Source organism: Xenia sp. Carnegie-2017, unplaced genomic scaffold (assembly GCF_021976095.1).
Source record: "Xenia sp. Carnegie-2017 unplaced genomic scaffold, XeniaSp_v1 HiC_scaffold_23, whole genome shotgun sequence".
NCBI classification, from domain to species: Eukaryota; Metazoa; Cnidaria; class Anthozoa; order Malacalcyonacea; family Xeniidae; genus Xenia; species Xenia sp. Carnegie-2017.
Genome location: NW_025813486.1, coordinates 5,378,508 through 5,404,686, shown reverse-complemented (window position 1 = coordinate 5,404,686; position 26,179 = coordinate 5,378,508). Strand labels below are relative to the sequence as shown.

The window sequence follows — 26,179 nt, the reverse complement described above, 5'->3', positions numbered from 1 at the left end:
TATAGTGGAATATACTGCGCACCAGGATTTGTTGTGGCTTTTGCCCTTTCTGTAGAAAGACATGGCCTGTTAGCAGGCTAAACTACGTACAAAGCATAATGTAAACTCACGGTTTTTGGAGGAATCCGTTGCCAAGTTTAAGGAAAGGACGATGAATCTTTCTTTCCTTTATTACCATGAAGTTAACGGATGCTGAGCACGTGAAATCATTCAGAATCCAAAAACAATTTTTGACGTTGATGGTACATCCATCGTATCCAACTTTCTTGCTACCTGACAAACATCCCCGGTTTCGTGTCGACGACGGCAAGCACAGAAGCAAGATTGGCTATTTCTTACAACTGTGCATGTTGTCTACGGCATGAAAGCGGAAACATCGACAGATGGACTTTTGATCGAAAATTAGGACTTTTGGTTTTGTTTTGCATGCTGAAAAAATTCCATGTTTTTATTAGGAAAATTTTATAATTAATTAATGTAGAAATTTGGCTGGTCGATGGTGGCGTGGTTTTAATCATCTGCAAAGCAAGAAAAACTATTGATAGTGACTTTGAGGATTTGCGGGAATTTTTGCTGTTGTAAATAGTTTAGTAAGAATACTATTCTTACCATGATATTATTGATATATCGTCGTTTATACTTCGCTTGTGTTTAGGATTGGCGGATTAACCAGTGGGAATCGTACCTTAGATATAATACCCAGAATAGTAACGTTTTGAGCTGCCATAGTCTAATAGGTCAATAACTTCGGTCATATTCCAATAGAACAAGGACTTGTTTATGGACATAAAAGTTGAGCTGATGGAAGCATTGCTTAAGAGCAACATGTTCTATTTGCGATTATAGTATGTGATGTAGACGGATTGATGGACAAAAGATGTCTCGTGTTGTCTAACGTCATTAAAGTATATACTGTCCCATCCTTGATCATTATTCGGAGGACTTCCCAGCTAGCAAAATCATGTTGTCTCAGCGTTGTACCAACGTTCGTCGAACGTTCACTCAACGTCGGGGACCAACGTTTTTTTGTGAACTCGTAGGAACGTGGTGGCGACGTTGGGATGAACGTTGGTATGTAACGTATTTTCAACTTAAGCCGACGTTTATACAACGTTCATACAACGTTTATCCGACGTTCATTTAACATACAATAAATGATGCATTATTTGTGAAATCATAAAACAACCTTTCCAATGATACGAACTAAAGTTTAATTTCCGTATAATCAACTTTTAATTCATCTATTTTGCTGTGCGTGTTTTAATATACATATTTACAAAAATGCTAATTAAGTCGATTCCAATAAGTTGCAATTTCGCACCTGCAAGAAAATAACATATATGATTATTAGAAAATGGTAGTCTATACATCATTTTTATTATATGTCTTACCACCTACAACAACAATGACAAATTTGTCTGTAAAAGATGCCATTTAAATGGAAAACTGAATCGTCTGCTTACGTACGTCGGACAAAAGAACTTATCTCGCGCTACAACGTCATGTCATACGCACGAGAAACAAAAAAAGTGAACAAAACTTTAATCGTTACGGCACCTTTTTCACATTTAACCAACACTTGCTTTTTTATATAAATAATAAAACAATTATTGAATTGGGTTTTTACGTAATATAAAGAAATATCAAGGCATCAATGTGCTCTATCTGCCTCAGCGTTGGTAGACTGAACAAACCTTGGCATTCATAAGTCTTAATTCATATACTATTTCATTCAAGAATTGTTTAATATCACGCTAAGCAAAGTGTATATTATAAATCTAATCATGTAGTTTGAGTTAAGAAAATTTAAAACTTGCACAAATCTAATACCTGCATTAAAATGAACGTTTTTAAAGGCACGCATGATGTATATGTGTCCATTCCATTTTGCTTTACTTATTATTGAAGGACAATGAAAGACACATGCTCACTTTCTTTAAGTGCACATGCCAATAATGTTATTGTGTATTTTTCTCAACTTACACAGACAAGAAAATACAAATATGTTAACTATGAGATTACGAAGTAAAATAAGTTGAGTTCTCCATGTCTAAGTTGAGAAAATCAAACAAAGAAAAAATGGCATCAATATACTTTACCCAGCAATCTATGATGACAATGACATGTTACCTTAAATCTGGAACCATCTTGCTGGCCTGGAGCATATTTTAAAAATTCGGCAATTTGATCTTCAACGTTGGCCTCGCTGCAACCTTTATGAGCTTTGAGGAAGACTTCTAACAAGTGAAACGAAACAGAAAAGACATACTTCATATAAATTGCATAGATAAAACACTAAATCATTTTCGTAAGCTGAATGATAAACAACAATTCATTAAAGTGACATATGCAAAACAGTTTAATGTATTAGCTTTTAAAACTTGCAATAATATTCCTTATGACAAGGAGCAACATAAATGGCTGTTTTTTCCAATTCATGAACGAGAAAAAAGAGACAAAACATGGTACTGCTGCTGCAATCATTATCATCTAATTGTGCTTACTTGTTATAACTTTGCAGAGGGCAAGGTGCTGAAATGGTCGCTTTGACTTTCTGCCTTTTAAACTATATTGGGACCAGAGATTATTTGTTCCCAGCTTTGTCATATATCATCTAACACCTTTTGACAGGTATTTGCGCACGGTGCTACCAAAAACTGCAGCTAGTAAAGAGAGTAAAAGATAAATTATATGGAAAAGTTCAATTTAGACATATATATATATATATATAAAATGAACTAAAATAAAATGGACAATTGTTTGCTGTCGCTACTCAGAGTTTCACGCCGTAGGGCGATCTTCAGGCAACTGACAGATAATATTTTATTTGCTGACTATATACATCGACTAAAAGGTGTTAAGTTACATGACGGCATGCACTAAACATATCGGAACGTTTATTTAAAATGTTCTTTTTACGTCCTTTCAGGATAAGTAGCCTTTCTTCAAGGCAAAGACGGCAGGTTCTTTGGTTTTTGTTCGGAGGTGGAAGTTGTTTGATGAAGTCCCATTTAATGTTGTAGTTACGTTTGTTTTCTTTCAGTGTCCACGTGTATTTAGAAAGTTCTGTCTCGTTGCGGTATTTAATGTTCGTAATTGATTTAATGTGGTTTCGATATCGTGTCTTTCAACCAAGCTCTTAAACAAAGCAACTTCACCACCCAACTCACCTTTAATCCATCAAACATCAATGTAAACACCACGTACAACAGAAAACGTAACGTCACCTGGTTTAACCCACCATACAGCAAAACGTAAAACTCATCGCCCATGACTTCCTACAACTTATCGACAAACATTTCCCATACTATACTCTCCAAGATATTCAACCGACACACAATACGCGTAAGCTACAGCTGCGGCGAAAACATGAAAACTTTCATAACCAGACACAACAAGACTATTTTAAAAAACCCAGACACAACCCAGAACAAGAACAACCCACCAAAGAAATGTAACTGCAGACAGAAACATCTATGCCCGACAAATGGCAATTGCCTGAAATCCAACGTGATTTACAAAGCCGACGTGACAACGACTGACAACAACGAAACAAAAACTTACATAGGTGTTACTGCATGCGCTTTTAAGACACGATATCGAAACCACATTAAATCAATTACGAACATTAAATACCGCAACGAGACAGAACTTTCTAAATACACGTGGACACTGAAAGAAAACAAACGTAACTACAACATTAAATGGGACTTCATCAAACAACTTCCACCTCCGAACAAAAACCAAAGAACCTGCCGTCTTTGCCTTGAAGAAAGGCTACTTATTCTGAAAGGACGTAAAAAGAACATTTTAAACAAACGTTCCGATATGTTTAGTGCATGCCGTCATGTAACTTAACACCTTTTAGTCGATGTATATAGTCAGCAAATAAAATATTATCTGTCAGTTGCCTGAAGATCGCCCTACGGCGTGAAACTCTGAGTAGCGACAGCAAACAATTGTCCATTTTATTTTAGTTCATTTTATCTTACGCTCTTCTAATATATAGAATATTGAGCGCTCTTTTATCCAGGAATATTATCCATAATAATATATTCGCTCCTTCTGAAGTTGAGCGCTGTTATAAACCTGAAAACTCGAGGACAATTATGCAACAGATTAACTTTAACTATTCGCTGAAAAACATTGGCCTACCAGCTAAAGACAGTTATCTCAGAAACCTCATCACCAAAACCCACGAATTCGTACAACGCATGAGATGGAAAGCCCACTTCTTTCTCCGCCACACTGACGACGCTATTCGCACACAAAGACCGCACACTTATGGCTTAAAGACAAAACGAAATCCACCACCAGCTCCATCCTTAAAACCTTTTGAAGACGACCTTTCCCAGTTAATCGAAAACATCGAGTTCCGCAACATCCACAACGATTTTCTAAAATCATTACACAAAGACATGAGCAAAATCAACGCATCAAACAACGTCTTCATCTTCGCCGACAAAACAACAAACATCTATGAAATGGACGCCTCAAATTACAATAAACTACTAACAGACAATGTGACAAAGACATACAAACACACGCAAGAAGACACTGTAGAAGAAATAAATTCCGAACTAAAACTAATCGCTGACAACCTAAAATCGCCGACCGAATAAACTCCATGAACCATACTCCAGCATTCATATCTTTAAAAGACCACAAACCAGACTTTGAAAACAACCCCAAATGCCGCCTCATCAACCCCGCAAAAGCCACCTCGGAAAAGTCAGCAAATACATCCTAGACAACATCAACAACATAATACGAAACGAACTAAAACTAAACCAATGGCGCAACACAACAGATGCTATCACTTGGTTCAAATCCATCACCGAAAACAAAGAAAATCATTCATATCATTCGACATAGTTGACTTTACCCATCGATCACCGAACACCTACTGGACAAATGCCTAGCGTGGGCAAAACAATACACAACAATCACAGAAAAGACCACACCATTATAAAACACGCAAGAAAATCACTTCTTTTCCACCAAAACAAATCATGGTCCAAACGCAACGCTACCAACACGTTTGATGTAACCATGGGCAGCTATGATGGAGCGGAAGTTTGCGAGCTTGTAGGGCTATTCTTACTCGACCAACTACAGCAGCGGTACGGAAGCAACGTCGGCTTATACCGTGACGATGGCCTTGCAGTCATAAATACGAAATCTGGAAGACTCTGCGACAAAGAAAGAAAACCCTCTCACACCTATTTGACGAGCTTGGACTAAAAATCACAGCGATGACAAACCATGAACGCACAAACTTCCTTGACGTAACATTTGACCTTAGCAACGACACCTACAAACCATATAGAAAACCCAACGACGAGCCCCTCTACATTCACAGATCTTCCAACCACCCACCATCAGTATTACGCCAACTACCCACATCCATCAACAACCGAATTAACACACTCTCATCTGACAAAGACACCTTCGAAAATGCCGCACCAATTTACAACCAAGCTCTTAAACAAAGCAACTTCACCACCCAACTCACCTTTAATCCATCAAACATCAATGTAAACACCACGTACAACAGAAAACGTAACGTCACTTGGTTTAACCCACCATACAGCAAAACGTAAAACTCACATCGCCCATGACTTCCTACAACTTATCGACAAACATTTCCCACCAAATACTATCTCCAAGATATTCAACCGACACACAATACGCGTAAGCTACAGCTGCGGCGAAAACATGAAAACTTTCATAACCAGACACAACAAGACTATTTTAAAAGACTTAACCCAGACACAACCCAGAACAAGAACAACCCACCAAAGAAATGTAACTGCAGACAGAAACATCTATGCCCGACAAATGGCAATTGCCTGAAACCCAACGTGATTTACAAAGCCGACGTGACAACGACTGACAACAACGAAACAAAACTTACATAGGTGTTACTGCATGCGCTTTTAAGACACGATATCGAAACCACATTAAATCAATTACGAACATTAAATACCGCAACGAGACAGAACTTTCTAAATACACGTGGACACTGAAAGAAAACAAACGTAACTACAACATTAAATGGGACTTCATCAAACAACTTCCACCTCCGAACAAAAACCAAAGAACCTGCCGTCTTTGCCTTGAAGAAAGGCTACTTATTCTGAAAGGACGTAAAGAACATTTTAAATAAACGTTCCGATATGTTTAGTGCATGCCGTCATGTAACTTAACACCTTTTAGTCGATGTATATAGTCAGCAAATAAAATATTATCTGTCAGTTGCCTGAAGATCGCCCTACGGCGTGAAACTCTGAGTAGCGACAGCAAACAATTGTCCATTTTATTTTAGTTCATTTTATCTTACGCTCTTCTAATATATAGAATATTGAGCGCTCTTTTATCCAGGAATATTATCCATAATAATATATATATATATATATGAACTACTAACCAACCAATCAGACGCTCCAAACGCCTACAAAAATCTTTGTAAATAATATATTGTCACATTCTGACGAAGGCTCGAAGCACCGAGTTGAAAGCTTAATAAAAAATTTAAAACAAATCCAGAGAATCTTTATCATTATCATAATATGCCAGGTTTACTAATTTTCATATATATATATACATATATATATATAAGATTAAAGTTTCTCCGGATTTTTAAATGATTTTTATTGAGCTTTCGACTCGTTATAAAACTATCGAAATGAAAAATATTTATTTACACGTGCACAGCTTGGGACGTTTAGACTCTAATTGGATTAGTGGGTGGATTAATGTGATTGGATGGGGTGAAATCGTTGCCATGGGTTTTGATGTGTTGTTAATATGATTGGTGTTAGTAATATTAGAGTGTAGTGTTTTAGTTTTAGTGTTACTAACACCAATCATATTAACAACACATCAAAACCCATGGCAACGCATTTCACCCCATCCAATCACATTAATCCACCCACTAATCCAATTAGACGCTCTAAAACGTCTCCAAGCTAAAAGCACGTCAACCAAAATATTTTTCATTCTGATAAAACAACGAGTCGAAAAGCTCAATAAAAATCATTTAAAATCGGAGAAACTTTAATCTTTACATATATTCAATGCCTGGATTACAAATTTTCAAACTTATACATATATATATATATTGATGAGAAGAAGAAAATACACAAAAACAAATTTCATCCCTGGATGAAGGAGTTGAATTTGTCTCAATTTTCTTCTTCATCAATATTTGCCTGCTCTTAAGCATCGAGCACTGTACTTGGAGATTCAAATAAACAAAACTTCCTATTAAAACCAATATAAAATTTTGTCGAGCACTGTATGATAATCCGCAATGGAGAAACTAAACTTCAACTACAGCATCAAGAACATTCCTCTACCATCACCAAAGGGATGAAATTGTAGTTTTTGTGTATTTTCTTCTTCTCATCAATATTTACGCTCTGCTCTTAAGCATCGAGCACTGTACTTACGGAGATTCAAATAAACAAAACTTCCTATATATATATATATATATATAACCATTTTGATCTCGAATTGCAAAACAAAACCATCCAAAGTGAATTGTGAGAGCTTCAAGAAAGACTAGTTTCTTCGTTAAAATTTTTTAGCACAAATAAAACGACACACTCCTAAGAGCCGTTTGAAGTATCGTAACGTATTTAAATCAATCAGAACACGACAATGCTCTCACGAAAAACACGATGCTAGATTCATATAGTTTAATCAGATAATTTGACCTCCTAACGTCAGGAAAATCGTCACTAAAATTACATTTCAGGCTTTGACAAACGTGCATGTTTTCAAGCTTCAAACACAAATGGTAGAGAAAAAGTCAATATTATGCTACGTAATTGCAAATGAAACTATTCGTTTCCACGTTTCCAAACCGATAAAGGGGAAGGGCTATTTCTTCCTTTGTAACATTTTTACGTAACACTTGAAAGAGTCATGCATAAAAAATAGACGGTGCCAATAAATATTACTAAATACGTATGGGTGGTTAACTTTCCAAAACTTACCAACTTTCTTCTGGACATTTCTTCATCAAGACTAGAGGATAGCTCCTTAAGTTCTTCAACCGAATCTAAGGGATTAGGTACAACATATTACAAAATTTCGTGCTCGTCTACACCTTTCGTAACGCTTAACAGAGCACGCAATATTGGCAACGCTTCTTCTTGCTTATCAATTAATGTTTCCAGTTTGGTGAGAACTGATCTTTGGAAGCCTACAAGATAGATAAGAAATCAATAGGAGAACTACCTCTCACTACTCTAACACCATCCACCACTACCTCTCACTACTCCAACACCATCCACCACTACCTAGTCAATAGTTAATAACTTATGTATAACCTACGTAATATCTTAAAAATATAAAACCTTACAACATGCTGACAAGAAAATTCAAATAAAACTCGCATCAAATTGCTAATTGAATACACAAACATAATAAAAACGCTATTCAAAAACTATATACTGTAGAAAAGGTACCATTAATGTTTGGTTGAGAACGTCTTCCTGCAGGTGTTATGTTCATAAAACTTGTCGAAGGCGTTTCGTGAGATGAAAGGTCATGCGCATCTGCAAAGCAATCACGTGTTGCAGTTAGTTGTGAAGAAAAAAACATTTCAAACGACACGAAATGAACGTAAAAGAAAAGGTAACAACAAGACATGCAATAATGAATTGAAAGAAAAGCTTGCCTGAGACACCACTTTTTCGTTGAGAATGTCTTTCTCTTGTTCTGTCAGTTGTAGGAATTTCTTGTGAAGAGACGTTGCTTGTATCTACAGAGAAGACACGTACTGGGTTTAACATATATCTTTATTGAACGCACGAACGTCATTTAAATTAAGGTACTGCAAGTTTCAAAAGTCAGAAACAGAAAGGTGACTAAAATAAAAACCTCGAGAAAGTTTCATTTAGAAGATTGATAGCAAACACTGAGAATTAGATTTGAACGAATGTATTTTGATTAAATCGTGGTGAACACAACTGCAATTTCAACTATAACTAACATTTTGTCAACTAATTACAACAACATCTTAAAGGACCAACGCCTACAGCACCTGTAGAACATACATAAGCCCTATAATACAACAATGGACGTAGAAAAACAGTAAATCTACAATACGAATGTTAAAGTTATTTAAAAAGAATCAATCAAAACTATTTCAACATTTTAGTCGACATAATATATGAAAGTTGCTGATTAGTCTGTTCTGATAACAGAAAACTTACCACTACGTTGGTATGCTACTAGTAGATGGGAAGTTATTATGATCCTTTGAGTTTTGGATTCTGGTGCTAGTTCACCGTCATATAAATATAGATCAACATTATATTAGTATGAAATAATAAATTTTATACATGCATGTTTCTGTCAAAAATTGTCTATTTGTACAAAGTTATAATAGCGCTTATACCTTTCTTGCAGGAGATCAGCTCGCTGTACACCGGCAAATCTAAAAGCAAAATCACTCATTAGATTTAAATGCAACGTAGCAATATGTGAAAAACTGCACTTCTTTGAATAAAGCAATGGCTATGCATTGCAACACGCTGATACTTACTTCTAGAATTTGTGATAAGATTTCATTGACGGCTGAAAGAGTAAACGAAACTGTCTGAATTCTGTAGCTTCCATCTGTCAACCTCCATTAAACTCCTGGTGTTTGACAAATGTGGGGATAAATAGTTTAGCTCCACTAATTTTTCCTTACAGCTTCTACATGGGCAACAGACATTTTAACAGCGATTTCCCTCATCAAACCATAATCAGTTTACCCTTAACCCCAGACAGTTAATGCATGGTCAATGGAAAATTTTACCATATCAACAGGCAGTGACAGAAAGAGCTAACAAAGGGATGATGTTCTTCTTGTATCTGTTTTCTGGAAATATGAGTTTCAAATATTATTATTTTGAGAGTAATGCTCGACCAAATACTTCCTTTTTGTGCTTGTCACAACAAAATAACCAGTACAAAATTTTGTACCTTTAACAAGTGCGCAGGAGCATCACAAATAATGCCTTTACTGTAACAGTTAGAACCACCGATTAAGTCTTCTATAAACTCATCCAAAACTCCAAGTTTTTGGCTGAGTCACCACATGTTAGGACAATAGGAAACACTAGATTTGATATTCAAAATGCCACAACAACTAATACATACATTTTTGGAACAAACAAAGGCACATCAACATTTAAAGAGATTTCAAGATGATTAATGTTCTTAACTGTTTCTGGGATGCTTGTGGTGATAGTGCAACAATTGTTCACCAAAAGAATTACACAAAATCCGCCAGATTTTTGGATGAATACATCTTGATGTATGCAACAAGAGTGCAAGCACAACTAGACGGATGATGATTATCATCATTGGGAGAACAAAGCAAACCATCAACAGCATTTTGCTTAATTGAGTTACTATTCAATGAATCAATATCGAAAAGAAGCATTTAAACTATCATGCTCAAAATCAGAAGAATCAGAAAATGCCTTTCCAATCGCGCCTTCAAGATCAGCACCATGGCAAAAGAAACATGGTGCGTTTTATTATATGATGAACAAAATAAAAAATGTAACTGTCACTCTATTTATTTTGATTGGTTTAAACATATCCTAATGAACCCATTCCTAAGTGCTAGTGATCACAACATTTAGCAAATGTTTTCAAAAATGATGAGTCATTCACGGGTCATGGTAACTTATATCTCCTCAACCATTTGTAACTTATTCTTTTTTTACATGCATGTATCATACCTAATTTATACATAACCCCAAAATTTTATATGGATTACAGTTTACTCTAACAACAGCAAATGGAAAATGTTCTAAATAAAACAATTTAACTGACATTGCAAGCTTACTAAAGAAATAGGCTAGAATAAACTAATCTAAGAGATAAAAAGTGGGTTGTAAAGTATATTGTCTTGAATGCAATAATTGGACAAATGATACTTACTAGAAGTATTATGTCCATGATATGAATAAACATTCAATTACCTCTATGTAAAATTATATCACTGTTTAAAACTGCTGTTTTGCAATAGAAAGTACAACTATTTTAAGGTTTAAGGCTACGTGACTCTTAATCAAAACATTTTGTAAATCACATAATAAACATCATGTTAAAAACATGTTAATCATCACCGCTTATCAGTCAGTCAGTTATATAATTCCAGATATGCTAAAACGTTACGTAAGATTTCAGTTATAAAACAGAATTTGACAATGAAATTCATACGATAATACATCGGGAATTCAATGATCACAAAAATTGTAATCATTAAATTTGAACTATAAACATCAGTCAGCGTGATGATTTGACGCCCTAGATCCGCCCTGCATGTTATGGGCAATAACAACATACGTACTGATGAATACCATATCCAAATGCTGTAGCAAGGTGTAGTGATAATATCTTTATAAAATAAAAATAGAAACTAAAACTAAGAATAAACTAAGCTTAGTAAATTTGTTTGTTCCTACATATACGGACTCATAAAGTCACGGCAATAGTAACGACAATCTCTAGATTATAAGAATGATAAAATAAGAGTACTTACCACAGTTTTGCGCATTGAAACATATTCTAGATCATGCCTCTAAACGAAGCGCATTATCTTGTCGACAACTATGAGGCAAATTCGATTCTTGCGAGCGATTTTCAAATGAACACGAACGCCGATATTTTACAGGTATCGAAATAATTTTGATGTCACATAGATTTAAATAACTTTATTTATCCATGACAGATATTTGAGATAAGTAAAACGTCGCGAAATGCCTTAAATATTCGAAAATCCTTGTTTGTAAACGTAATCTGTCATACATTTCTATAGCAATTTGTATCTCAAGTGGGTAACCGGAAGTGCATTTTGCATATATAATTACGCTTCACATTTAAAAACAAAAGCTCAAAATAATTCGCGATTTCGCTGCCAAGCAAGAAACCCGATGTAGTGTTCATCGCAGAAACATAGCTTACATGATAGTTGTAATCTTGAGATATCTGAGTATAGCATTGTTTATGAAAACAGAGCTTTTGGACCACATGGAGGTGGTGTATTTGTCTATATATAAAAAAAATCTATTCAGTTTACAGTTCTTGACTAATTTAGTTCGACCACGTTTGAGGCTTTTTGGGTTAAAATTATGCCAATCAACTAGTTATAAACTAATTTGTTAATTTAATTACAGCAATAGACATTTTTATATTCTTGGTGTGAAGTCGTTTTGAATTGTGCTTTTAATAAACTTAACTTTTGCCATCTTACGGATCAATTCTGACTACCAGAAACAGCTTGAAATATACCTAAATGATACAACCAAACATCGGACATGATCTTAACAAATCTTTATAGTTTCTACAATAAGAATTCTATATCAGCTTTCCTTCATTTAATTTGTCAGAATATAACGTAATGTTATCTTATCAAGGCGTGAGATTTACTTTTCCCAACATTTAAGCCAACGAACGCCTAATTTGTGTTATTCAACTTAAACAAGCAAATGAAGAAAAAGTTCCACAATCTGATATTGTGAATTTTCATGTATAAGACCGACTTAATTATGGAGCTAAGGTTTTTTTTAGCAAACTCCTAAAATACCAAAGAAACGGTAATAAAATTTAAACATGTTAATGAAAACAACAAAAATCATAAGGCCGTATCTTTGCTTTTACATAACAATTAACTTTTAATGTTATAAATTCAGTTGCACAAAATAATTTGCTACGTATTAACTTAACAGACGAAGTCATTTGACGCTTAACTTATCAGAACGTTAAGAAATCTGAAAGATCGAATGTTCAAAGCTTCAACCGTCGACCAGTAAAAGGTTTGTAAGACAAAAGACAAAGAATTATCTTGTGTGTAAACGATGTATAAATGAGATCTTGAATAAAAGTTGTTCGTCAAATATAATTAATACTTTTAATAAATATTAGTCTCAAACTAGTAATATAAAATATACATCATAGATACCCGCAGCAACTTGTGAACAATTTGCTTACCGAAAAATCACTGTCATCTAAAGGAAGCGTGTTTATCGTGATGTGCTTGCTTGCTAAGGAATTCAACCTGCTTGCTAGCATGCAATTATATTTATCTTTGGGTCCGGACGGTATATTTATAAAATATGTGTTATTTCATTATACTTGTGATAGTATGAAATGACATTTATGAATCAGGAAGAAAATTTAGTTTGAAATTGCAAATGGACTCATGCATGTGATCATTGAATAGTTTAGATATTTAAGTCGTATTTCAAGTAGAAATATTGATCAGGAAGTGTGTTATCTTTGTGATAAACTAGTTTGTAAGTCCACATATTAAATGCGGCTAAAAAATTTGCTAATCTTTTTAACGTTACAATTGTCTTTCGTCCAGCTTTGGTTGGGAAGGTTCATGTATGCAAATTCATCGCATTGTAGTTACGATAAATTTAAAAACAGATATGAGTATTGCAACTTATTAATTCTTTTTAACTCTTCCACTTTATGGTCATACTTCCAAAATATCTTAAAAACGGTGTATTTTAGCAAAATTTATACTTATTTCTATTGATCAATTTGATCCAAATTATATTCAAAGTTATCAACAAAAACAATAAAAATCATAAAACCATATCTTTGCTTTACATAACAATCAATTCTTAAGATGTTTTAAATTCCGTGGCACAAAATAATTTTCCACATATCGACTCGAAGGAAGAATATATGATGCTTAAGTTGTCAGAACTTTAAATCTTTCTAAAAGTTCAACTGTTCAAGGCTACAGGCCATTAACCAGTAAAAGGTTTTTAAGACAAAAAACAAATAATTTTCACGCTTGATTACGACGTATAAATGTGACCTATGGAAGCTTGTAAATTCTGTAATTGTAGATAAATCAAACGATGTTACAATTCCAAACAAGAACAATATGCTTAGCAAAACCAAATCTCTGTCATCTTAAACAAGGTAAGGCATTTTTAAAGTGTGTTTAATTATATATGACCAGGGGCAGATCTAGGATTTTTCAAACATCAGTCATTAAACGTCGGAGGTGCTCCGCACCTGGGGGGGTCTGAGGCATTCTCCCCTAAGAAATTTTGAATTTCAGAGCCTTGAAAATGCCATTTTCAGCGTTTTAGAGCAATAAAAAATGTATTTTGTGGGCATCGTTTTTGCGTAAAAACAACACATTTTGCTTACGTTTTTCTCAAAAAAAAATGAACAATACTTAAATGTTTTGCCAAATATTTAGGCTCATTATCATGCCAAATATATGGCTCATTAGTATGTCTAGGAACGTAAAATTTATTTTACAATAATGCTATTCAAAAACAGATATAGTCTACAAAAATTTCTACCAAGTTGTCAGGCATAGACCCCCCTAGAGACCCTTATTCAAACCTCTATGTAATGAGTTAAGTTAGAAATTTGGTACTACAAGTGACAGTTCATAGATATAGAAAAGCTCAGACATCAAACCATGCAAGTTTATTGTAACACTTGTATCTCACATCAGTGCCAGCAAATTCACCTTTTGAGAAAACTCAAAATTTTTCTGCCAAAGATTAAAAATTATCAGTGAAAATTTGCAGTTAAGGAGAGCTTAATGCCATAAATGTTTACTAGGCATTTCACTAGAACTATTATCTTCTGTAAGTATATGCAGGTGTGCTATATGTAATCACTAGTAGCATTGTATTTGCAAATACAAACAGTGTAACATGTTTTAATTATATAATTACATGAATGTTAAAATTGGTTCATGTGTCATGCTTACTGGTTATAAATATCTTTTCATATGATCAAAGCTTGTTTAAATGTAAATCTGAAATAATTTAGTTTAGAAATTATACTGATCATTAGAAAAATTACCTAGTGATCATGAAAATACTTTGCTGTTTTGCCAAATTTCAAGGTTTATCTGCATACATAGGAAGACATTTTTACTTTATAGAAAATGCTTTTCATAAATCAATAGCCCTTTGGAATTTATGGCAAACAATCTGGTATGATTGCCGTAGATTAACACACCTTTACATCTCTACATGAGGTGTTCAGTTAGAAAAGGGGACAATATGTGACATGGGACAACATTTTATGTATGTGAAATACTCAGGTTTAAAACCATTCCAGTCAAATTGTCAAAATAAAAAGCTTCATGGATCAGAAGACTCAAAATCACAGGTTATAGTAAACAGTTTCTCATGTAATCAATGCTAGTTTTTTCAAATCTTAAACAATATGTACTATAACTGTCCAATGATTGAATGATCAATGATCATAAACTGAAAAGCCCCAAACATTTGTTTATGATAAAGTAAATAATAGTATGGCGCCTTATGGCTACAGATTTTTTGTCCATTGAAATATATTTGCAGAAATGTAGGATTTCGCTGCCATATAACGGCCACGATTCCCCAAGCATTAAAGAAATCATAGCTAAAAGTCCGTCGGCAACAACAATTGTAGGAGCATCAATCTGCTTACCGTAGCTCATATTGACATAAATCGCATCACACACTCGCATAAATTGACTTCGATATATTACATTCATGCATACACTTCACTTGTCCTTTACTTACGTCTTTGGATGTAAATTTCTGCTGATAAAACTCAAAACAATGTTGGCTTTCTTTTGAACATCAATGACTGAAATGTCGCTCGCGAGATCGTTTTGGCCAAGCATTTACAATTTATCCATAAATTTTTCACCCTCTTGAAAAAATTCACAGTTTCGACAGCAGCATTCATGTTAATATATGAATTTGTAAAAGATTTCCATAAATTTCATCTGTTTGTAGTTTAGTTTCTATCATGCTTATAAAAATTACTATGAAACGATCAAACATTCAATTCAGACAGTGAGCTTCACTATGTTAGTTCAGTTGGCTATCAGTCGAAATCCGTCAAACCAATCACAATAAAACAAAAATTCAAATGAACTAATTGTAAGATAGCAGTTGGACTCCCTTATACGTCCGGCCACCGCTCTTATCCGTCGAGACCATTCCACACTGTCCACTGATCTGGCCATTGACCAATAAAATAAGCGTTTTGGCGATCATAGACTCCTTTATTAGTCGAACCAGTCAAGCCACCCCGCTTATCAGTCGGTTATTCCAGGTCAATTAAAATTCAACTGATCTGGTTACCAACGAGATATTCATTGGATTAGTCATTAGTTTTCAATAATTAATAAAGCTGGATTTTTATCAATCTCGCGACGGATTTGACATACTCTAGACCGCCCCTTTATATGATCACCACGAAGTACATTTACTTTAAAATCGCAAATGAACTCATGCATGTCATCATTGAATAGTTTAGATATATAAGTCGTTTTAGAAGTAGAAATATTAATCAATAAGTGTGTTTATCTTTGTCATAAACTATAGTATCGCTTGTTCAATTTAGTAAGTCCACATTTTAAATGGAGTTAAAGAATTTTGCTTATCTTTGTGACGTTGCAATTGTCTTTCGTCGATGCTAAGTTGTTGACGCTAAGGTTGATACATGGAAATTCAACCCATTAAATAATACAAGTTAGGCACTCTGGAAATTACGAGAAAACTATAGAGTTTCACGAAAAAGATATGGAAATTCAAGAACAATCGTCATATCCAAATCATGTTGATGATGCTAAGTCTTTGAATAATCTTGGTAATTTGTTTTATGAAAGTGGATACTACGACAAAGCTAAAGAAGTTCACGAAAAAGTGCTAGCAATTCGAAAACAATCGTTAGGTCCAAATCATGTTGATGTTGCTCAGTCTTTAAACAATCTTGGTATGGTGTTTTATAAAACTGGAAACAACGACAAAAGCTAAAACTTTACAGAAAAGAAAGAAATTCGAAAACAATCGTTAGGTCCAAATCATGTTTATGTTGCCCAGTCTTTATACAATCTTGGTTTGGTGTATTATGATACTGGAAAGTACGATGAAGCCACAGAGTTTTACGAAAAAGCTCTAGAAATTCGAAAACAATCGTTAGGACCAAATCATGTTAGAGTCGCTGCGTCTTTATACAATCTTGGTTTGGTGTATTATGATACTGGAAAGTACGATGAAGCCACAGAGTTTTACGAAAAAGCTCTAGAAATTCGAAAACAATCTTTAGGTCCAAATCATGTAGATGTTGCTGATTCTTTAAACAATCTTGGTTTGGTGTTTGAAAAAACTGGAAACTACGACAAAGCTATAGAGGTTCACGAAAAGCTCTGGAAATTCGAAACAATCGTTAGGTCCAAATCATGTTATGTTGCCCAGTCTTTACTTAACTTGGTGTTTGAAAAACTGGAAACTACGACAAGCTATAGAGGTTCACGAAAAAGCTCTAGCAATTCGAAAACAATCGTTAGGTCCAAATCATGTTTATGTTACTCAGTCTTTAAACAATCTTGGTATGGTGTTTGAAAAAACTGGAAACTACGACAAAGCTATAGAGGTTTACGAAAAAGCTCTAGAAATTCGAAAACAATCGTTAGGTCCAAATCATGTTGATGTTGCTGATTCTTTAATCAATCTTGGTAATGTGTATTATAATACTGGAAACTACGAAAAATCTATAGAAGTTCACGAAAAAGCTCTAGAAATTCGAAAACAATCGTTAGGTCCAAATCATGTTTATGTTGCCCAATCTTTAAACAATCTTGGTAATGTGTATTATAATACTGGAAACTACGACAAAGCCATAGAAGTTCACGAAAAAGCTCTGGAAATTCGAAAACAATCGTTAGGTCCAAATCATGTTTATGTTGCCCAGTCTTTATACAATGTTGGTTTGGTGTATTATGATACTGGAAAGTACGATGAAGCTACAGAGTTTTACGTAAAAGCTCTAGAAATTCGAAAACAATCGTTAGGTCCAAGTCATGTTGATGTTGCTGATTCTTTAAACAATCTTGGTTTGGTGTTTGAAAAAACTGGAAACTACGACAAAGCTATAGAGGTTCACGAAAAAGCTTTGGAAATTCGAAAACAATCGTTTGGTCCAAATCATGTTTATGTTGCCCAGTCTTTATACAATCTTGGTTTGGTGTATTATGATACTGGAATGTACGATGAAGCCACAGAGTTTTACGAAAAAGCTCTAGAAATTCGAAAACAATCGTTAGGTCCTAATCATGTTTATGTTGCCCAGTCTTTAAACAATCTTGGTTTGGTGTTTGAAAAAACTGGAAACTACGACAAAGCTATAGAGGTTCACGAAAAAGCTCTAGAAGTTCGAAAACAATCGTTAGGTCCAAATCATGTTTATGTTGCCCAGTCTTTATACAATCTTGGTTTGGTGTATTATGGTACTGGAAAGTACGATGAAGCCACAAAGTTTTACGAAAAAGCTCTAGAAATTCGAAAACGATCGTTAGGTCCAAATCATGTTGATGTCGCTGCATCTTTACACAATCTTGGTTTGGTCTTTGAAAAAACTGGAAAGTTCGACGAAGCTAAAGATGTTCACGAAAAAGCTCTGGAAATTCGAAAACTGAATGTGCCAGGTGAAGACCATACTCACGTCACTTCGTCTTTGAGCAAATTTCGTGTACAGCTGAGTTATGAGTCTCAAAAACTCAGAGAAATACAGTTCCAAAGTGTACTCATGTTTTCTGTCATCAAAATATTTTGGTAAGTTTGTAGGTATTATATACAACATAATGTTGGTGGCTCATTTGCTTTAATAATATTTTATTAAAGTGCAACTCCGGCCAAGTTTCACTCCATTTTTCTTTCGCCAAAAGAAAATATGTTTTTTAGAAACATTTTGGTGTATGTTTGAGCATTTTTGGTTTGTTATAAGTTGTTTAATTTTAATGCCTAATTTCGCCGCCGGATGCGAATTTTTACAAATTGATCGTGACGTCATAAGATGTTCCCACCTCGCTAGTTTATTATATATCTATAAACAAATTCCAGCACGGAGCATCAATAATATTAAATTTTTAGTCAAAAATGCGTTTTATTCCGCAAAATTTGGCAAAAGTATCAAAAAGATTACTATCAATACAAATATTGCTCAATAAATCTTTGGAGGACGCAATTTTGTCATAAAGTTCATCAACGAAGTTTGTTAACGCTGACAGCCATAATGAATATAAATAGTAATCAAATGTATTCTTCCGTTCTTGTAATAAATGTTGGACACTTTGATTGTTAAAATAAGCTTAAAAATGTGTAACTCTTGACGATAAAGCTTTCTGCATTGATGTCTCGACCACAGGTGTTGTTGTAACTTGTAATTGTCATAGAGTTGCTGAGAATATCGTAACTATTAACCATATTTATATACAGACGTTACTGAACTTAAAATATACTGGGAAAATATACTGTGACAAAGTCTTGCATCCGTCAAATCAATAGGTACATTAAAGGCTTCGGCATTAATATTAATGTCAAATTTAATTCATGTTTTCTGTGTCTAACTCCAACTATTTGAGATCCGTAGCTTATTGATGGCTTTTAATATGTTTCAGTCGGCTAAGAATACATACAAATTTCATAGTATAATACAAAAAAATTGGCCATAATGAATTTAAAGTCCTACATTTAAGGGGCTCATTGACATACAAATTGTTTAATGTGAGGACTGGGTTATTCATTTTGGTTGTAGATAAACAAAAGAGCCAAAGCAATAATTGAAACGCAGTTGGGATTCATATTTACATTAATCAACAAAAATAATAATTCAAAAATCTACCTATGAACCAAAAACATATACATAAAACCTCCTCTAAAGAACAGTGAGATGGAAACAAAACATTTTCATCAAACAAACATTGCTCAAGATGTATAACAGCTATAAACTCATTGTTAGTTGTAAGATTCAAATAAAACATTGCACCAATTTTGCGATAATAATATTCCATATACCTGGTGTCTATTTTAAAGTGACTCATAGAATTAAAGCATACATTTAAATATCATCTTATAATATATACGTATCAAAATTTAAACACACTTTGAGTCTTTGACATCGTAGAAAAATTTTTATTTTACCTAACCCAGTGTATTACCTTTTACAGCAAGAAAATATTATGTCATTTATACATGTCACAGATATTAAATTACAGAAGTGAAAGTAGAAATTTTATTACAAGTTAAAATTAGACCTATAATGTGCTGCGATCTAGTTTTATCAAGTTGCTTAATATAAAGCATAAATAAGTGATTTGAGCAATAAAGATATCAAAAGCTTGACAAAACATGTGTCTACATATTATCAAATCGTGGTCTGTATGAAATGTTTAACTGCTACTTTGCTACTAATAAATTATTGAAACTACATTGACATAGCGTGACTGACATTGATACCAAACATTATTATAGTAATTACAGTCATTATGTTTCCTGCAGGATGTTTCCCTAACTTTATAAAGGTGTTGCTTTGAGGTAGGAGTAAGCAAGCCACATATCGCTATAAAATTTCTATGTTTGACTGATCTTTCTTAATTGCCTCGACTCCGTAGGGAAAAGCAGCCTTCTCAACAATTTGAGTGATTCGGCAAGGATTCCATATACATTAAAGGAAAGAATCGTCAACGAGAAAGGAATTCAAACTTCGAAGTAGCTATTAATGAAGCAACCATTCATTTGCTCTGTTTAGGAACAAAATTCGTCGATTTTCTAAGCTTTTGGGTGCTTCCATATTCTTTAGGAAACTTTTGAATATATGTATATATATACTGTGTATGACGATAATGTATGACTAAAATAATTCAAGACTTTTCTTTTAAATCCATCAGTAATTAAACAACGACGCTAAAAACTGTGTTAATGTCTGTGTCTGCTTACAATTTTCGTTCTGTGACAGGTTGCATAAATTTGCATAAAGTTGTAATAGTTTGCTTGTCCTCAAAGCAGACAGTCAACAGCAACGCGGACTTTAGCAACTTTTTCTTAAAATTACTAAGATACTCGACAGAGATTGGCGACAACAGTTCGTTAAAACTTATCAATGTCTGAATTCATTACAACGCCCTTAATAACCGAGTGTGAGGTCTTTACGGAGAAATACCGGACTGAATTTATTTGTACTGACCGAGCCCCTTAAAGAGAGGTTGTGATAAAAACAGAGGTCCAAGATTTCTCAATAAAGACCGAGCAGGCGATGTTAATAAAAAGTCTATTAGCTATATGGTATTATTTGACCTGAATCAAAGCATACTTTTCTTTTTCCATTCTTGCTGTTTTGCAAGGACTGGCTTTCACTCCTCTAGTTTTTGCCAGCAGAAAATATATAGTTTGAAGTTGAGTTGTCTAGATAACAAAACCCACTTTTCAAGCGTTCTTTTTTAACTTACATTCATACTATGGTTTTTTGTTTTGTTTTTATTTTCGTTTTACAAAACATTTGCTGTTTGCTTCATGAAATTTTGGTTAAACACAAGACAATAGACACTCCGTATATAGTAAGCATTATTTAATCTAGATAAATAATGTTTACTACATACAGAGTGTCTATTGTCTTGTGTTTTACCAAAATAGTCTTTGGCAGTCGTATTTCATGAAGTTTGTTTATGTACATTTATTTGTAAAATTACGCCTGATGAAAGCTGGTTCATTACGTGAAAATAAATACTGCCCCCTCAATATTTCCAATTGTAAGGTCATTTTATTACTTGAAAATGTCAGTCGTGTAAAACAATGCGTAATATATATATATATATATATCTGAGATTTTGGAGCTAGTGGGCAAAACGAAATAAAATATATAGTTTTAAAAAGCTACTATCCAAAATTTTCCAATTTATTTGTGTTATTTCTTTCGAGCGCTAGCTGTAAATTCATTTTTTACTTGTTGTCAAACTACAAATACACAGCTTGTGTAGATAACGCTTTTTAAAATATTGTTCGTAGAAATCACAAGTGGTGATGATGCTAATGCTACAGATGTCGGAAATTCTCCTGGTGTTGAAAATACAAAACAAGGTATGCCTTTCAATTCTATTTTATTTTATATATATTGCATAACCTAAGCATATTTGTTTTATATTGTATCACAATTCAAGTCATTTGATTGGTATTTATGTGTTTTTATGAAGATTTATGTTATTTAATAATATGCATAATGTACGTATACAGTGTTACACTTTTGGACTCTAAACGTTCGTTTATTACGCATGTTCAATACTGTATCAATGACTTAAATTTTCCTTTTGCGAACGACAAATAATTTAAATGTACTGTGTACCGACGAGAGTGCTCAGCATAACTTGACAAGTCTTTGTTTAACTCAATAAATACTGCGTAACAGAAAAGTGGCGCCACTCTTTTTATAAAATGCTCAAAAGTTCCATTAAAGTTTCCATTGAAGAAAAAGGATTACAATAAATAGCCTAAAAGCTTTTAAAACAAATCTTGACATAATGTACACCATCTAGATCAGACCCTGCATTTTAGGAGTTTTCAGGTTAGAAGATCTGTTTTAAAAGTGCTCGTGTTTGATTACGTTAATTACTATATCCTTTGTTAGAGTACAGGAGATTAGTCGGAGTATAACTTTTTTCCAGATAGTAATTATGTTTTTTCCTCCTGGCTTACAGCATCGAAAGTTTTGAAACAATTAAAAATAATATAACCAACTCCAAGTTCTTATAAAAACTTACTTTAAATACAGTCTTCGATCAACCTTTACATTAACAAATGTTGGTAGATATATGACTTTTTTTTCATCACATACATTAGGAACAACGATTGGTAACATTTGCAGCTGGCTTAATCTGTTTTAAGCATGACAGTAAAATCTTGTCACTTCACAATTTGCACTTGAAGCACATTATCAGTCAACTAAAATTAAGATGAGACATGGGGTGATATGCAATCTATTTTTTTTAAAAAAGGTTTATTTGTATTCTGCTTGTTTAATCATAAAAACTTCTCAACAAACTATCCTTTGGATGTACTGTCATACTTCACGTTTGCACCACCATGCATACATTACCTAGCTTATGACATTGAAAATTATGCAAAGAACGGTTACCATCAAATAGACTTGCTCAATATACTTCAATAAATAAGAATTCCTTTTCATTGTAAGTAAAATACCTCAAAATCATATGGAAAATGGGCCATATTGACGATGTGAATTGTCAAAGTTCCACAATAAAGGCTATTTACAATTTTCATTATGACAAATGTAGCATTAAATTGCACATTTATGAAAAGATCTTCTAAATTATAAATTAAAACAAAATTACAAGTTTTTTTAACCTATCTTTGCTAAGTATGATTATACTGGTTAATCAGATTATACTTGAGATTAACTAGTATAATCATACTAGCATAACTAGCATAATCAGGTCTTGAGATTATACTAGTTAATCAGACCAGGCCACTTACGACTTAAGACACCCGATTGAGCAAGAATAACGCTGCTGCTTATATATCGCTTACAGAACTCAATGGCTGTATCATGTTTTCTTAAATTTTGTAGCACTGTCCACTAAATAGAGAGCCAAAACTATAACGTTTGGTTAGGTGGTGAAGGGGTGTTTAATAACGCTGTTGATGAAATATCGCTTACAGAACTTAATACCTGTATCATGTTTTCTCAGATATTTTGGAACTGACCATTGTATAGAGGACCGAAACTAGAACATTTGATGGGTGGGAGAGGGGGGTGTTCATATCTTCTATTGTGGTCAACCGATTTCTTGTGAAAGCCACCGTAGTCTACAATATACAAATATAGATAAACAAATAAATAGTCAGGCAGATGGATAGATATAAAATAGATTTGAAAATTTTTTGTGAAAGCATGGAAATGATTTGCTCACTTGCTCTCTTTAACTTTATTTATAAGAGATCTCTAAGGGAGCGTTATATTATACGAGAAAATTTTTCAAATTAGTAAAACGTGATTGTGGTAGCCAAAGACAATTGAAATGTTCTGCATCACTCATAAAATACAAAAAAGATGTTACAACATTTGAAGCTGAAAGTTCGATCATTTGCTTGATCGTTCGTGTTGCTTATCTTTTCAATTATTTTATACTTTTGTACTACAACCTCATGATTTCTTTCACATGTTTCTAAAACAGACAAGAATCTTATCGAAAAGGCTGAAAGATATGATAAGAATTTAAATCGCTTACTTTTTTTGTGGTGTTCAATATTTATTGAATTGCATGATTCCTTTTCTACCTGAGTAAAAATTTCATCAAAAAAGGAAGTTTTCTCGATAACGAAACCCCTGACGCAATAGACACATGACAGACAAATTGTTTCTTTTAAATAAATCATCATTAGCTTAATAAAATAATTGAAAACTGCAAAAACCATTTTCAATTTGGCAAAGGTAAAACAATACCAGCAATGTTGCACGAGAATAAGAAAACCAGGAGGTAGGGCTTGATTTTTTAGAAATAAAGATTCACTTTACCAAGGTGAATAAGAAAAACAGCACGTGTCAGATAATTTAGAGTTAAAGCATAAAATGCCTATAAAACGACAATTTTTGCAGCCTGTGTTATACTTTTATTGAAAAGAAATTTTAATATGACAACGGAATTTCTCTACTAGTTTATACGTATCTCTTTTCATTCTCAAGATATTGAAGTTTTTATTATGTTCGATTTATCTAACTTGTGACGTCACATTGCATAATGAGAACTAAAATTATTCGGTACATTTGCTAATATTTTACTTCAACTTTGCCGAGTTTCTTTCTTTGAGATGTGTTAATGATATAAGATACTGCCTACTATTATCAACGTAAAGTTGTCAGGAAAATGAAGTTTATTTAAAACATGGCAGCGACTCATTTTGCATGCAATATGATGTCACAAGTTAGATAAATTGGTAATAGCAAGGACTTCACTTGAGCATTTTTAGAATGAAAGAGTCATACATAAAAGGTTTTAGAAATCATTCATTTCAAAAGTCCTGGTCAATGTAAATATAATTTAACTAGCAAAGTTTTCGTTTCATTGGCACTTTAATGGTGTTCAAACAAAGTTTGAGAGAATAATTGTTGAGTTTTTGCTGCTGATCGAACTTTAATGTTCATATTCGTCATCAAACATAAGATAGTCTATCTAAAAGATGAGTGTCGAGAATGGAAAGAAAAATTATATGAAGCTATTTGTTATCTTCTGCTATAAAAAATTTTTAGACTCTAAAAAATATGCTCTCAAAATTTAACTTAATATTTTCGAAAAACGTAAGGTTATTTCCTTAAAAAAATATATAAAATTACTGCAGAAAGAAGTTTTTGTGATTAATTGTATGGTATAAGCTTAACCTCAAATGTTGCCAGATTTGATTGTACAATTAAAGAACTTATGATTTCTCTAATTGTTGTTAAGTTTTTTCAAAAATGTGCGGTAGCTAATAATATGCTTTCATGATTGGGAAAGTTTAAGGTATTTTGACGTATTAATTTCGTTTCTTTCACCCTTGAATGTAATATTTTATCTAATTTTTTTAGAATTGGTGTTGCAAGAGTGGAAATACATTGATGAATTAACGAAACATAGAGAATTGTTTTTAAAATTGATTGACTATGGACGCAATTCCAGTGTTGAGGTTAAAGTGGTAGGCAATGTACGAGTAATTTTCTCAAAAGAGTTTTGCATTGGCGAAGGAAGTGGTGCAACCCGTGTTTTTCTTGGACTAGGTAAGGATGGTTATGGTAAAGCAGTGAAACGAATACATCAAGATAGATACAAAGAGCTTGCGCTGCAGGAAAAGGAAATTTTAAATCAATTCAACGCAAAGAAATCGAAATATGTTGTGAATTATTCCTTCTTAGAAGAAGATATAGGAACGGAGTATGTCTATTTAATATTAGACTTATGTGAAGAATCCTTGGAGAGTTATGTGAAATCTTCTACTTTGGACGATCTTCAAAACGCTCTTCCCGAAATTCTCAGACAAATTTTGCAAGGATTAGCTGATCTTCATAGTGGCCCAAATCCTATTCTTCATCGAGACTTAAAGCCTACCAATGTTCTCCGAGACACACAAGGCAACTTTCTGTTAGCTGACTTTGGTATTAGTCGAATATTGAATAATGATTGTACGACTTATGAAAGCAAGCCTAACATGGGAACTGAGTATTGGATTGCTCCTGAATCATATTGTGAAGATAAAGATACAGTCGATAAAGGACGGTACAAGAAAGAGTCTGACGTATTTGTGAGTGTAGGAATATGACCATTTGCACGATATGCATGTATAAAGTCAATTTGTAACAT

At 33.6% G+C, this 26,179-nt stretch overlaps 2 protein-coding genes and 1 long non-coding RNA gene across 3 annotated transcripts in view; 2 read left to right on the top strand and 1 right to left on the bottom strand.

Moving 5' to 3' along the window:
• The window catches only part of LOC124448486, a 113,217-nt gene that overhangs the window by 31,856 nt on the left and 55,182 nt on the right, over positions 1 to 26,179 (top strand). The gene's annotated exons all lie outside the window — the stretch shown is intronic.
• Positions 1 to 26,179, top strand: part of LOC124448977 (serine/threonine-protein kinase/endoribonuclease IRE1-like) — a 34,664-nt gene that overhangs the window by 7,238 nt on the left and 1,247 nt on the right. The window contains exons 3-4 of the mRNA XM_046999921.1: positions 21,840 to 21,911; positions 25,411 to 26,120. Coding sequence (XP_046855877.1) covers positions 21,840 to 21,911; positions 25,411 to 26,120 — 782 coding nt within the window. The remainder of the gene's footprint in view (positions 1 to 21,839; positions 21,912 to 25,410; positions 26,121 to 26,179) is intronic.
• On the bottom strand, positions 1,215 to 8,564 carry LOC124448504. Its single transcript, XR_006949077.1, has 5 exons — positions 8,478 to 8,564; positions 8,004 to 8,212; positions 2,505 to 2,663; positions 2,131 to 2,237; positions 1,215 to 1,321 (listed from the first exon to the last, which is right to left on the bottom strand). It is a non-coding gene; the product is annotated as an uncharacterized LOC124448504 (long non-coding RNA).